Source organism: Paroedura picta, chromosome 1, assembly GCF_049243985.1.
Source record: "Paroedura picta isolate Pp20150507F chromosome 1, Ppicta_v3.0, whole genome shotgun sequence".
NCBI classification, from domain to species: Eukaryota; Metazoa; Chordata; class Lepidosauria; order Squamata; family Gekkonidae; genus Paroedura; species Paroedura picta.
Genome location: NC_135369.1, coordinates 163,316,364 through 163,329,979, shown reverse-complemented (window position 1 = coordinate 163,329,979; position 13,616 = coordinate 163,316,364). Strand labels below are relative to the sequence as shown.

The 13,616-nt window shown below is 42.7% G+C and overlaps 1 protein-coding gene across 2 annotated transcripts in view; it reads left to right on the top strand.

Annotated features, from left to right (window-relative positions):
- The window catches only part of ROCK2 (Rho associated coiled-coil containing protein kinase 2), a 107,116-nt gene that overhangs the window by 36,588 nt on the left and 56,912 nt on the right, over positions 1-13,616 (top strand). For both annotated transcript variants that reach the window (XM_077310780.1, XM_077310774.1), the window contains exon 2: positions 13,280-13,361. In XM_077310780.1, the coding sequence (XP_077166895.1) occupies positions 13,280-13,361 (82 nt within the window). The remainder of the gene's footprint in view (positions 1-13,279; positions 13,362-13,616) is intronic.

Sequence of the window (13,616 nt, the reverse complement as noted above, 5' to 3'; positions counted from 1 at the left end):
CCACAGGGTATCACAGCGCATTCGTTGCGCAGCGCTGCAACGTCGGCGGCCTTCGCTAGAAACGCCTCGGTAGAAGAGGTGTGCAGGGCAGCTACGTGGGCTACTCCTTCCACCTTTGTCAGGCACTACAAGATTCAGGAACGTGAGGCGGAACAGTCGGCCTTCGGGCGTAGAGTTCTGTCGCACGTGATGGACCACGTTGGACCCTCCCTGGGTTAGGGACTGCTCTTGTAAGTCCCGTTCCAGCTGTCCTCCTGACCCGGAGGGAGAACGACCACTGGTCTACATACCGAGAGGGGTCCTTCTCCTCAAGGGTCAGGAGGACAGCTGGTCCCACCCATAGGGTGGTCCATCACTTCGCCTCACAGTTATTGTTCAGTTGGAAAAGTTAAAATGAGTATACTTGCTTATGCAGACTAGCTAAGTTTAGGGCATATGTGATTTGTTGCCTTCCCGACTAGGGGTTGTGTTCAGGGTAATGCAGATTGCCTTTCAGATTAAGAAGGTGTTGATCAGAGGTCCGCAGATGGACGGAATGACGCTCCGGAAGTTTCGACTGGAGAAGAAGGGGCGTTTCCCACCGGAAGGCAAAATATGCAAATGACCTGCCTCCCTCAAAGAGAGATGGGAAACACCCGTTCCAGCTGTCCTCCTGACCCTTGAGGAGAAGGACCCCTCTCGGTATGTAGACCAGTGGTCGTTCTGCCTTCGAAGGGCTGCTTCTCATTGAATAGTGTCTTGTTTTTGAGGGAATTTCTTCTACCTATTCACCCGTTCACCAGGGATAGAAATCATTTTGTCACTTTGGAGCTGCAAGGCTCCTGTTGTGTACCTGCAACATTCATATTGCCGTTATTAATATATTGATTCTCTCTGGAAGATTCTTGCACAGATATTTGGGAGAAATATTATTTCATCACAGGCACTACGTTCCTCCTTGTGAGCAAAGAAAGCAACTGAAAGCCAGAAACTATGGTGCAATACTTCTAACGAAAAACAAAATGTTGGGGTACGGTCAATAGGCAGGTTAGGCATTTCTTTCTCACGACCTACTATTAAGAAAATGGAAATGAACTTGATTCAATGAACTGAAACTTTAAAGCTACCGTATATACTCAAGTATAAGCTAAGGCACCTAATTTTACCACAAAAAACTAGGAAAACTTATTGACTCGACTATAAGCCGAGGGTGGGAAATACAGCAGCTACTGGTAAATTTACATTAATTGAGGCATCAATAGGTTAAATGTTTTTGAATACTTATTTCAAAGAAAAACAGTAAACTAGCTAAGTGCAAAAGAGGGGCAACAAGAACAATCTGGTATCAACAATAACTTTAAAAGTGCAAAAACCTAAGCTCAATCAGCAACCAAGCTAAAACACAAGAGTTAAAATCCTTCAAAACTGGATTCCTCCTCCTCATCTGTATGTCCAAACAGAGCTTCAGCTGTAGCTGGTGTGAGGTTATCAGCATAGACTTGAGTTTGCAGTCATCACCATCATTGCTGTCATTCTCATACAAAGCGCTGGCTTCACTGCCATCCATAGCATCAGAAAGCAAGAGGGGAGTGTCATATGGACACCTTCCTCCTCAGCAAGATTATCATGTGAACCTACCCTACTGACCTCCAGTGGAGGAGCTCAGGGTGGCCTAAGTGCTTAATCCATGCTCCATCATCACAGGCTCTCCCATCCAGCCTCCCCCCCCCCAAGAAATACAGAAAAGTCAAGAGGATGAATAGCTCCTGGTTTTTGTACCCCGCTTTTCACTAACCAAAGAAATCTCAATGTGGCTTACAATCACCTTCCTCACTTCATACCAGGCACCCTGAGAGAGCTCTAACAGAACTGCTTTGTGAGAACAGCTCTGGCAGGAGAAACAAACAGTGCCCCCCAGACCAGCAAACCAGAGCAGAACAACAGTACCCAAAGTTGGCAACCTACTACGTCAAGTACAACAGCTACCAAACTGGGAAAATGGACAACTCTAACTACAACTACAGTGCCCCCCTCTGAATGAAACACTGAAATAAAGAATCAACTTTTAAAAGAAACACAGCCCCACGAAGAAAAGCCAAACAATGCTGCCCCTCAGATAAAAGAAGAAACACTAGGAGAAAGAAACCACCCCACCTACAGAAACTTAAAGAATAGTTTGGATGAAATGATTAGGAAGAAGGAGAAGAAAAGTGAAGGCAAAAAGAAAACAAAGAGCAGAGTCTCTCAGTCAAATCATTGATGTCCTACAAGCCCAGCTTGCAATACATTTGCAGAATGCATTGCAGTGATTGGCTGGCTGACATTTCACAACCAGAGCAGGCTGTTATTTCAATCACAGTATATACCCGTGTATAGGCCAAGGATGGCCTTTTCAGTGTAAAAAAATGTGCTGAATACTCGGCTTATACGTGAGTATATACGGTAAGTTTTAAAAGTAAGCATATCTAAATGCATCCTTGGAGCAAGAACACAAATGAGCCCCTTAGGAATTCATTTCTGTTGGATGCTTAAAAGCATTTTCAATGCACTGTCCCAGTGAGGATGCATAGGAAATCTTCGTAAACATTTTTATCCTGCTCTTCCACCAAGGAGCTCAGAATGGCTTACATCGGTCTGTCTCTGGATATTTATCACATGTCACCATCACCTGGGTAGGTGTGTAGTATCATTTTTGTCTTCTTAAGCAGTGACTTTATCCAGTAGGCTTCAGAATAGATTCATGTCTCTCAGATTTTAATCACCGACTACAAGTAAACACGACGAGACAGTTGCGAGTTTTGGAAATGCACCATAAATATGACAATTTACAACATGAATGTTTAGACTTCATGGAATTTGCTTAGCATAAAATGCGAGTTACTAAACACCGACTGCAACTAAATAGAAGACTTAAATTTACAAGTGGAAGGGGAATGAAGACATGTTTGCAGGTCCTTCTCACCTGGCTAGCAAGAGGGGGGGGGGAACAAACCTTAGGAGGGATGCATTGTAAAATGGGAGTCCATAGAGCATTGTATATAATGGATTTTATTTATTAAATTTATATCCCACCACCCACGGCAAGCCGTCTCATGGCGGGTCACAGCATTAAAGCCCACATAAAACAAAAACACAGAATCCCTGGGGGGAAAAAAAAAAACTTGGTGGTCAAAATCTCATCATTTACATGTCAGGTTGCTAACAGGGAGGGTTTTTTGGGGGTTTTTTTGCTGCTTTCACTCCTGCACATTTTCTGACAATAAGCTAACTCAAAAAAGATTCATAAATGCATGCTGGTGTCTTCTTGGAATAGATTAGATTAGGTCATTGAGTCTTCATGATTGCAATGCCTCAGCTGAAACAGATATGGGAATAGATGTGTGATATGCTCCTTGATTGTGAGGGAAAAGAAGTAACAGATGAAGTGTGGGAAGTGTTAAACTAAGAAACTTTAAAAACTAATTATTCTGGCTGCTGTGCATAGTTATACCAAAGTCAATGTTAACTTCTATCATATAAAAATCTTATTTTTAAAAGATCGTCTGGCATCTGTTTCATTTGCAATCTGCAGTACAGAAATGCATAAAATATGGCATGAAGGCTTTAACAAGGATCAGATTATCAGTGATATTCTTTCTTGAAAGAAGACATTTGTAAATTTAAGCCTTGTATTTAGTTGCAGTCAGTGATGATTGTTTCAGATTTCATGCTGTGCAACTTCCATGAGCCTGAAAATTTGTGTTGTAAATTATCATATTTGTGGTGAGGTACTAATTGAACTAGGATCAATACCGTGTTCGGTCATTACATGCTGTAGTGAAATGAGTTCATTTAGATTTCTGTGTGGGACTGCAGCCACAAACTCCTGGCAGCAGCAGCATAGACCCCCACAGACTTCCCCACCTGATCCCAAAGCCAGGGAGTCAACTTACCAGTGGGCCAGGCCTCAGGAGGTCAACACAGTGGACCAGACCCACAGCTGCCAGTGAGCCAGGTCTCAAGAGGCTGACTCAGCAAGCCAGACTCACAGAGAGCAACCAGCTTCAGGCAGGTGTGTTGAGTAAAGCCCAAAGCATCCTAAAGCATCCAAGAAAAGTGTGTATCAAACCTTTGCTTGAAGACTGCCAGGATGCTTTGGGCTGATCCTGCGTTGAGAAGGGGGTTGGACTAGATGGCCTGTATGGCCCCTTCCAACTCTATGATTCTGTGATTCTGAGTAGGGGAAGAGTGGAAATAGGCAAGGAAGACTGCAGATGGGAAGGCAGGGCAGGAAGAGGAGGGAGGTATTGGGAGGAAGAACTTCAGTATAAAGGAGAGTCCAAGCCAGGAAGGAATATAATAGCAGGGACGTGGATGCAAATGTGCCCTCCACCAAAGAGACAGCAACCACTCCATGTGGTCTGGAGACTCTGGCTCCCATTCTCATGTTAAGTCCCAGTGAAGAAAAAAGACATTATCTCTCTAAGTGCCCAGGCACAGTGTGACAATCTCTTACTGGATTATAACTGTGTATAGATATAAATTTATCAGTGAGAATGCTGTAGAACTGGAGTAGTCAACCTGTGGTCTTCCAGTTGTCCATGGATTACAATTCCATTGAACATACAAGTCCATGAACATCTGGAGGACCACAGGTTGACTACCTCTGCTGTAGAACACATTTGTTCCTGAAGTGATAACTATCCAGACACTCTCTCCCAGTAGTATCTATTTCCCCCCCTCCAAGGATCCCATGATGGCAATGAGACTAGACAGAGAGATCTTTAAGTGCAGTGTTATAAAAGTAAATGGAGTAGGGATTTTAATCCACATTTCCCCCATCCAGCGCTATCCATTGCATCATGCTGGCTGCAGTCCCCAACTAGAGATGTGAATGTCCTGAAAAAAAAGCTGACACGAGAAGCCCACCCACCCACACCCCTGCAAATGGAAAATTTGAAATTCTCCCCTGGCTGTAGGACTCCATGCATTAAGGGTGGTTCTCGCTGCTGTTGCTAGGGAGGCAGGACTAAAACTTCTTCCTCTTTTTGTCTCCCTTGCTGGAACCACCTACCTTCTTCCAGTTTTTCTCTTGCCTGCAGGGAGAGCGGGTGTTTTTTGAACTAGCTATGAAATATTATCTGTTTTGGAGCAGTTGGAGCACTTTTAAAAGCAAAGTCTTCAACATGTGGTAGGAAGATTTGTGTGGACTGATGTGTAGGCTATGTGTAGGCCTTTCTCAAGTTTTATACTGTTGAGAAACCCCTGAAACATTCTTCAGGCTTTGAGAAACCCCAGCAGTGGCGCAATCATGCAGAATAAGGTTGGGAAGCATAGCTGTATATATGCCCACCTGGGACCTCTCCCCTTCCCACCCCTTCCAAGGTTATCTATAGCCATTTGGGAGGGGTCCACGTGACCATATATGGTCATATCACCTGATAAATGTTTACAATTTAAAAAAATATATAGAAAATAAATTAATTCCTACTCATTCAGGAAACCCTTCGAGGGACCATCAAGAAACCCTGGGTTTCATGAAGCCCTGGTTGAGAAAGCCTGCTGTAGACAAACAATATTTTCATCAGTACATGGATGATTTAAATGTGACCCATTTTCTCTACATTTAGCATGCTGTAATATACTTTTGAAGAATGGATTACTTTCACTATTTATAATACAACTTGATATCTAGATATCCTGCTAGTCCTGTTGTGACTATGTAAAATTGTTCTTTTCCATAGCATAATATGCTTTGTACTCTATTTCAACCTCTCAGGATGTCAAAAGTTAAGGTAGATGTGCTAATGTAATATAAGGTGCAGCAATTTGTAACACATTTTCCATAATACTGGTTATATTGATAATTCTGCTTGAAGTAAATGAAAACATTTACACTTTTATTATTTGTCAGTAGGTCCAATACAGTTTTGTATGCTAACTTACAAATGATGAATTTTTATTGCTAAAGCAGTTGATTAGAACATATATTAAATATATTATAGTTATTCCAAAATTGGGGAAAACTTTATTCTGTTACTTTAAAATGCCAAGACATTTTACATTTGTATCCCCAACATATGTTGTTTCATTGCAAGTCTCACAGAATTTACTCAGGCACGTATATGCTGAACGTCTTCAAATGCCCTTTCTATACACCTGTCTATTTACCTAAGACAGTGCTACCTACTAGTATGAAGAATGGATAGAAGCATGTCATTTATAGGGGCCTGGGTATTTGAAGGGTATCTTCTCCTGCATCAACCTGTCTGCTGTTCTCGGATTCAACTGGCTAAGGTAAGGTGTATGAGATGAGATTCTTCTGGGATGGTAGCTCATTTATCAAATAACCCCCCCCCCCCCCGTCATGGGCCTGACATGAAACATTTCTACACTTAAGATGCCAACTGAAATGTTATTTGTGCAAACATTCTGTTGTGATTCTCCCCACCCACAGACTATTGTTGTGTAAGGATTTCTGTATTGTGGCTTAAAACTATCTGGTGGGATTTTAGTATGTTCTTGTGCAGCTGTCGTTTTGTGTGTGTGCGTGTGTGTTTTAATCGCTGCTGCCTCATTGTGGTGGTGGTGTTCTATTTTTATGGTGCTGTAAAGAATCAGTCAAGAAAGAACGTTCATAATTATAGCCGAAAGCAAGTGAGGCTGTCTCCAAAACGACTGGGAAGTTATTTTGAGCATATTCACAGGCTTAAAGACACCAAACATCCAGCAGAGTTGCTCAGTTTAAATTTTCCAGTTACACCATTCTGTTTGGCAGTACCAGCTACAGAGACTATGGTTCTTACTTGGGAAACCTTGATGCCCAGATAGGCTGTTATTGAGATTGGGGGATGCTCCAAATGGTAGCACTTGGGCATTTTCACAGGCTTCTATGGTGATGTAACTGTTTTATAAATGCAGAAAGCCATCTCTCCAAATCTGTCAGTGGTCTTGAATCGTTTTGATCCTGCAGGGACCTTTGGAATTGCTTTAGGATGCTTATGGCTAATCCTGCGTTGAGCAGGGGATTGGACTAGATGGCCTGTATGGCCCCTTCCAACTCTATAATTCTATGAATTCTTGCACCGTGTGGTAGATGCAGCCGCAAAATGGCTGCCAACTGCAGGAGGTGGAGCCAGCTCAGAATGGCTGCCATAGCTTACTTTGTCATACAGTGAAGATCTTTATGCTGTGGTGGTAGCCGCTTGCAAAAGCTACATTTTTTAAAAACTCCACAGTGTCCCATGAGAAGCCTTGTTGGACAAAAGCCCCACCTGGCCCCAAACAATTTCTAAAAATGTTTGGTGGGGCCAAAAAGGCATTGATGGGTGATGGGCGCCATGTTTATGTTGGGTATACTGCTCTATATCGGTATCACATATTGGAACATACTAATCAATAGGTGGTGGCTAAAATTGTGCATTGTTTTAGTCATGTTAGTACATACAGGCTTGGTGTGCTTGTTTTGGCTATGGATGTTTTTTTTTGTTATACAATTCTATTTTTAGTTTGGTTGGCTTTCAGCTTTTTCTTTTTTTAAGGGGGGAGATAGGAAGTGAACAGCGAAATCACTTTAATAACATATTTCCTGCTTGAAGTGTGTTTTATCTATGAGGCCTAGACAAAAGGCATGTCATTTCCTGGATTACTTATCTGTAGTACGGATGGTCTGTTGTACTGCATAACTGTTGACCCTCCATACATGCATCAGAAGTGTAGTACACATGAAAAGCTTTACTTGCTAGTAGCCCCTTGAATCTGTGAACCTAGGCCAGACTTTTTTACTGTTGAGAAACCCTTGAAACATTATTGGCCATTTTGGGAGGGGGCGGCGGTCAGCATAACTATCTATGGTCATATAACCCAATAAATTTTTAACACATTTTAAAAATATATAAAATTAATTAACTCCTACCTATTTGGGAAACCCTTCCAGGGCCCTCAAGACACCTCAGAGTTTCATGAAACCCTGGTTGAGAAAGCCTGACCTAGGAAGTAGATCAAGTGGGTAACCATGTTAGTCTGTCTTTAGCAATAGAAGAGAGCAAGAGTTCAGTAGCACCTTAAAGACTAACAAAATCTATGGCAGGATATGATCTTTGCTGAATTTCCTGAAGATGTGAGCAGTGACTCATGAAAGCTACCACAGATTTTGCCAGTTTTTAATGTGCTATTACCCAGGCAGTGATCCTGAATATACGTATGGAACTGAATTGCATTGACACTGGTGGAAGATTTTTAAAGTAAATTTAATCAATCAATCAATTAATTAATTAATCAATTATTTAAACTTGTATACTGCTGTTTGCCAGGAGGTCTCATGGCGGTACACAATAAAACATTAAAATCACAATAAAACCCCGTAAGTTCCCATTATATGATAGGCAATAATAACAATGATTATTAGCTGGCCGATGGATCTAAGGCAGGGGTAGTCAACCTGTGGTCCTCCAGATGTTCATGGACTACAATTCCCATGAGCCCCCTGCCAGCGTTTGCTGGCATGGGCTCATGGGAATTGTAGTTCATGAACATCTGGAGGACCACAGGTTGACTACCCCTGATCTAAGGGATCCAAGATGGAACCCGGGCTCTGTCTTGGCCTCAACTGTATGCCTGGCAGAGGAAGAGCTCCGTCCTGCAGGCCCTGCTGAAAGCTGGTAATTCCGTCAGGGCCTTTAGCTCCTCCGGGAGCTCATTCCACCAGATTGGGGCCAGGACCGAAAAGGCCCTGGCCCAGGTCGAGGCCAGGCGAACATCCCGGGGGCCCGGGACAACCAGTAGATTCATACCCGCAGAGCGAAGGGCCTTATGCTTATGAATGTGTGTTTTTTAATCTGAAAGAAACCCAACAACAGTAAGGGTAATTAAGGTGAATTCTGAATTTCTAAATACATTATGTAAAAGGATACATTTGTTTGGCTGTCTATATAATTGACAGTTTCTGCATACAACCTTTCTTGCATAAAATGCTATATAATATAATATCCGTGTAGCAACTGTTGATGAATGCTCCCACACACACACCTCTCTGATCAGAGTGGGTTGGGTTAATTTTTTTTTCAAAACATTGGAAAATAATGTTTCTAAGCCTATTGCAGAGTTCGTACTTTTGTCATATACTTGAGAATCTCTCAGAACATCACCAAATCCTTGTGAACCCTTAGATCAGGGGTAGTCAAACTGCGGCCCTCCAGATGTCCATGGACTACAATTCCCAGGAGCCCCCTGCCAGCATTCGCCTTAGATTTTGGCCTACGGTCTCCTTCCCAATTCCAAAATGTAATTGATACCATTACCCTCCACAAACATACCATATCGGAGTGGCTATTTGCTCTTATTTTATGTTAAAGAACTATCCGATCTCTCTGAGATATATGGAGAAGAAGACAGAAGAGCTTTTCATTACCTGAAGGAATCTCAAAGCGACTTACAATTGCCTTTTCTTCCACTCCCCACAACAGACACCCTGTGAGGTAAGGGAAGATGAGAGCTCTGAGAGAACTATTACTAGCCCAAGGTCACCCAGCCGGCTGCATGTGGAGGAGTGAGGAATGAAATTTCCATATTAGAGGCCACCACTCTTAACCACTATACCATAGTTTCGCTTTCTCTGTGGAGGTGAGGCTTACCTAAACAGAGAGAAACTGGAAAGTGTTCTTTAAAAAGCACATTGTCTAATGTTGGTTCTAAACACCTATACAAAAGTTTGTCATTGCTGCATGTTGTAAAAGAAACAACATCAGGAATCAGAAGGATAAATTAACTAAAAATAAGCATGGGCAGATCTGTGAATATATAAATCCATGGATCAGGCCAACACTCAAATAAATAATTTTTTTCTCCAAACATGGGAGAAACTACAGGTTTGCGGGGGGAGGGGGATCTGATGTCTGTAAAAAACTATATCACTCTGTGAACATGGACAGGCAATGGACTTTATCTCCCTTCTCCAGTGGTGGCTTCTGAAGGCTAATTTGTGCCAGCCATAAATGGCGAGAGGCTGAGAAAGCCACTCTAGACCCACCTATGGACCCACCCACAGTAGCTGCCCAGGGGTGTTCCAGGCCTGCTTTCAGTAGTGGTGGCCTGTGAGAGCTTCTCTGAGCCTACCTTCAGTCCAGATCAACAACAGGCATGGCTTCAGCAGCATGCAAGAGCTGCACTGGGACAGGGGTCACTGATGTACACCCTGCCCACAATATGAGGAGGGGTGCAGAAGAATAAACAAGGTCTGGCAAAGTTGTGGAGGGGGCTTCCCTTCTCCCCCACCTGGCAAAACTACAGGCTGAGGGGGGGGGGACACAGGAGTAGAAGCTTCTTGCATACAGATCAGGCAAAATTGTAGATGGAGTTGTCCCTGCCCCCCTCCCTCCCCGGCCACCAAGTTGGCAACAGAGGAGGTATTGACAGTGAGGGATTGGGGGTGGGGGATTTCAGTGTTGTTGTTGAGGGGATGGGTGTCAGAAAAGGTGTGGTAAGATAAATTAGAAAAAAGGTGTGGCAAGAAATTAGAGAAAAGGGGAATGGGATTGCCCCATCACAAGTTTCTTGTGAGTCACCACTTGTTGTATCTTATTCTTAACATGACCCTGAGCAAACGGACCAAATAAATATACAAATAGTGGTTACCCAGTGATAGGGAAACATCTCTGCAATCTTTGGGGGGGGCACTATGCTAGGACTATTTAAAAAGGACAAATAAGGATTTAAAAAAAATAAACAATCTTTTGAGATGATGCCTGCTCTTGATATCTCAAATAAGTTTACCCTGTTCTTCCGTATGCGGGCCATGAGTTTTCTTCTGCATATTGGTTTGTGTTATAGAAGTCTGTGTGATTTGGCTTTCCAAAAGAAAGTGTTGTTGTTTTTTCCTTGCATTTATTTGCAGATGGTGCTAGCATGGACATAGGAGAGGGACTATTGCTCAATGGAAGAGCCTCTTGCTTTTCATGCAGAAAGACCCCCGTTCAATCCCTAGTAAGCACCAGGCAGTAGGTGATGTGAAAGACCGTAGCCTGTGGCCCTGGAGAGCCATTACAAGTCTATGTAAAAATACTGACCTGATGGACCTATGATCTGATTCTGCATAAGGCAGCCTCAGGTGTGACATACAAAGCCTAAAACACTGCTTCTGGGAAGTTATTTGGTCCTGGTCTTGGACGGGATGCAAGCAGCCAAGCTAAGAACATAAGAGCCCTGCAGTTTCAGACCAGTGGCCCATCTTGTCTAGCATCCTGTCTTGCGCAGACCAACAAATTCTTCTGGAGGGAGAACAATATGGCCGAGGCCTTCTTACGTTCTTGCCTCCTAGCACTGGCAAGTAGAGCTTACCCCTGAAGGTTGAGATTTCCCTTTAGTCACCATGGCTCACTGATAGACCTCTCTTGCATAAGATGGGTAGATACACCGGATCCTTTCTGTCTAGGAAGGATGATCCTCATATCAGTGGACTGAAGAAGGCTGTGTTTTCAGATATGAACAAGCGTATGACTGGTTTTTCTGAACTTCAGAAACCTAGTACAAAGGGCTCAGTTAATTTTTCCATTATATTCCCTTCCAGACATAACATTTAGGAAGGCTGATGCTCTCCTGAGCATAATAAGGACATGTTTGCAAGACCCTCTTGTTCATTCATTTATAAAACATGATGTAATTAATTTCCCAGTATTAATGGAAGCCATTAATGAGTTAAGTTGCTACTAAGGGTTAAGTTGGGGAGTAGCCTGTTGTCCCTTTCCCATCATGGAAATATTACTTTAGCATAAACCATCATGGAGAAATTCCCAGTATCGGAGGGGAAAAGGAAAGCCAAGAGCTTGCCTTCTGCCATTGGTCATTGGATGCCACTATAAATCTATTAAATTCTTGCATTTCACCCAACTCCACAGGTGAAGAGAGTAATAACATAGCCTGAGTAATAGCTTCTAGGTGGGGCTGACCTTCTTCCTCACTTCAGTGATTTATTGGAATGTCAACAGATTATGAACTACTGGTTCAGGCCAAGAAACAACCTAGCTTGTGATTCTGTTCCCAGCGGTGACCAGCCAGATGCTTCTGGAATTTTCAAGTGGGCAGTCAAGAAGACGATTGCCCTATTTGCTTCCAGTTTCTAGAATTCAGAGTTATTCTGCTGTTGCTGTATATGAGGCAATCTTTTAGAGATTCTAGATAATAGCAGTTGATCTACCCTCAGGAGTAGTCAAACTGCACCCCTCCAGATGTCCGTGGACTACGATTCCCATGAGCCCCCACCAGTGTTCGCTGGCAGGGGCTTATGGGAATTGTAGACCATGGACATCTGGAGGGCCGCAGTTTGACTACCCCTGCATTTGGCCTAATCCATTTTTTGTAAAGTACTTCTCTGGTACTGGGTGTCGTAAGTTAATTATGTATTGTGTGAAGAAGTAATGTCTTTTTGTGTCCGCCCCCCCCCCCCAAGATTTATTGACTGTTAGATCTTGCTCCTGTCACCCACTAGTTAGAAATTTCCCTTCTGTCTGCTTTGTGACAAGCTGCTGCATCTGGCACAAAATTCTGCACCTCTTCTTTCTGCAGTAGGATGCAGAGAATGTACTTGTTCTGGGTCCAGTTCATTGTGCGTTAGAGGCTTTGAGCCCTGTATTTGTAGGGATTGTCTTCTCCTGTATTTTTCCCAGTGGGTTAGCTAGTGATGCTTTATTGCTTTGTGTACCCTCCTCTCCCCAATTCCTGATTGCACATACATATGTACACATTACATATTGCAATTTTGTTTTTATATGCTTTGTAAAGCTAGGAATAAATATCAAAAGTAAGAGCTTCTTTAGCATCTTAGTTATATTTGAAAATATAAGGTATGTGATACAAGTTACTTGGTAATCTATATGTAGCATATCATATTCTCTGTCTATGACAGCGGTTCTCAACCTGGGGGTCGAATGACCCTTTCACAGGGGTTGCAGCAGGGAAAGCAGCTTGGCCGGGGGGAGGCGTCATCCATACAGCAGCCTTGCGGGGTAGATCGAGATAGAGCGTTCGTCTGTCTGGAGCAGGAGAAAAGAGCGAGATTGGCATGGTAGGATAAGAGGCAGAACTGAACTGAGAAACCCCAGAGAAAAAACAATTTATATAAATAATGAACAATGGATCTTTACGCTACTGGTCAGTTTCTGTGAAAGAACACTTGCATAATTTTATGTTTGGGGGTCATCACAACATGAGGGAACTGTATTAAAGGGTTGTGGCATTAGGAAGGTTGAGAACCACTGGTCTATGGAGTAGGGATGGGTGAATTTCTATAAAATTAAACTGTAATTAACCTTTTAAAAACTTTTTATAGGATGGTCTGAATTCTTTGGTTCTTGACCTGGATTATCCAGCACTGAGGAAAAACAAGAACATAGACAACTTCCTAAATAGATGTAAGTTTTATTTGCATACTGTCCAACGATACTGAATGATTAGAGATGTTACGCATAACTCAGTTTTTCACTTGGCCTATCTGCAAAGCCAGACAACTTTTAAAAGAGGGGCTTGTGTTTTCATCATATGTGTTTGTTAGGTATTTTATTAATGCTAACTTTTCTGTACTATCATAGCAGTAACTTAAAAATAAAATCCTTTTTTGCTGCTAATTTGAGTGCTACATAGTACCTGAGTTTCTGCTCTATTTTATA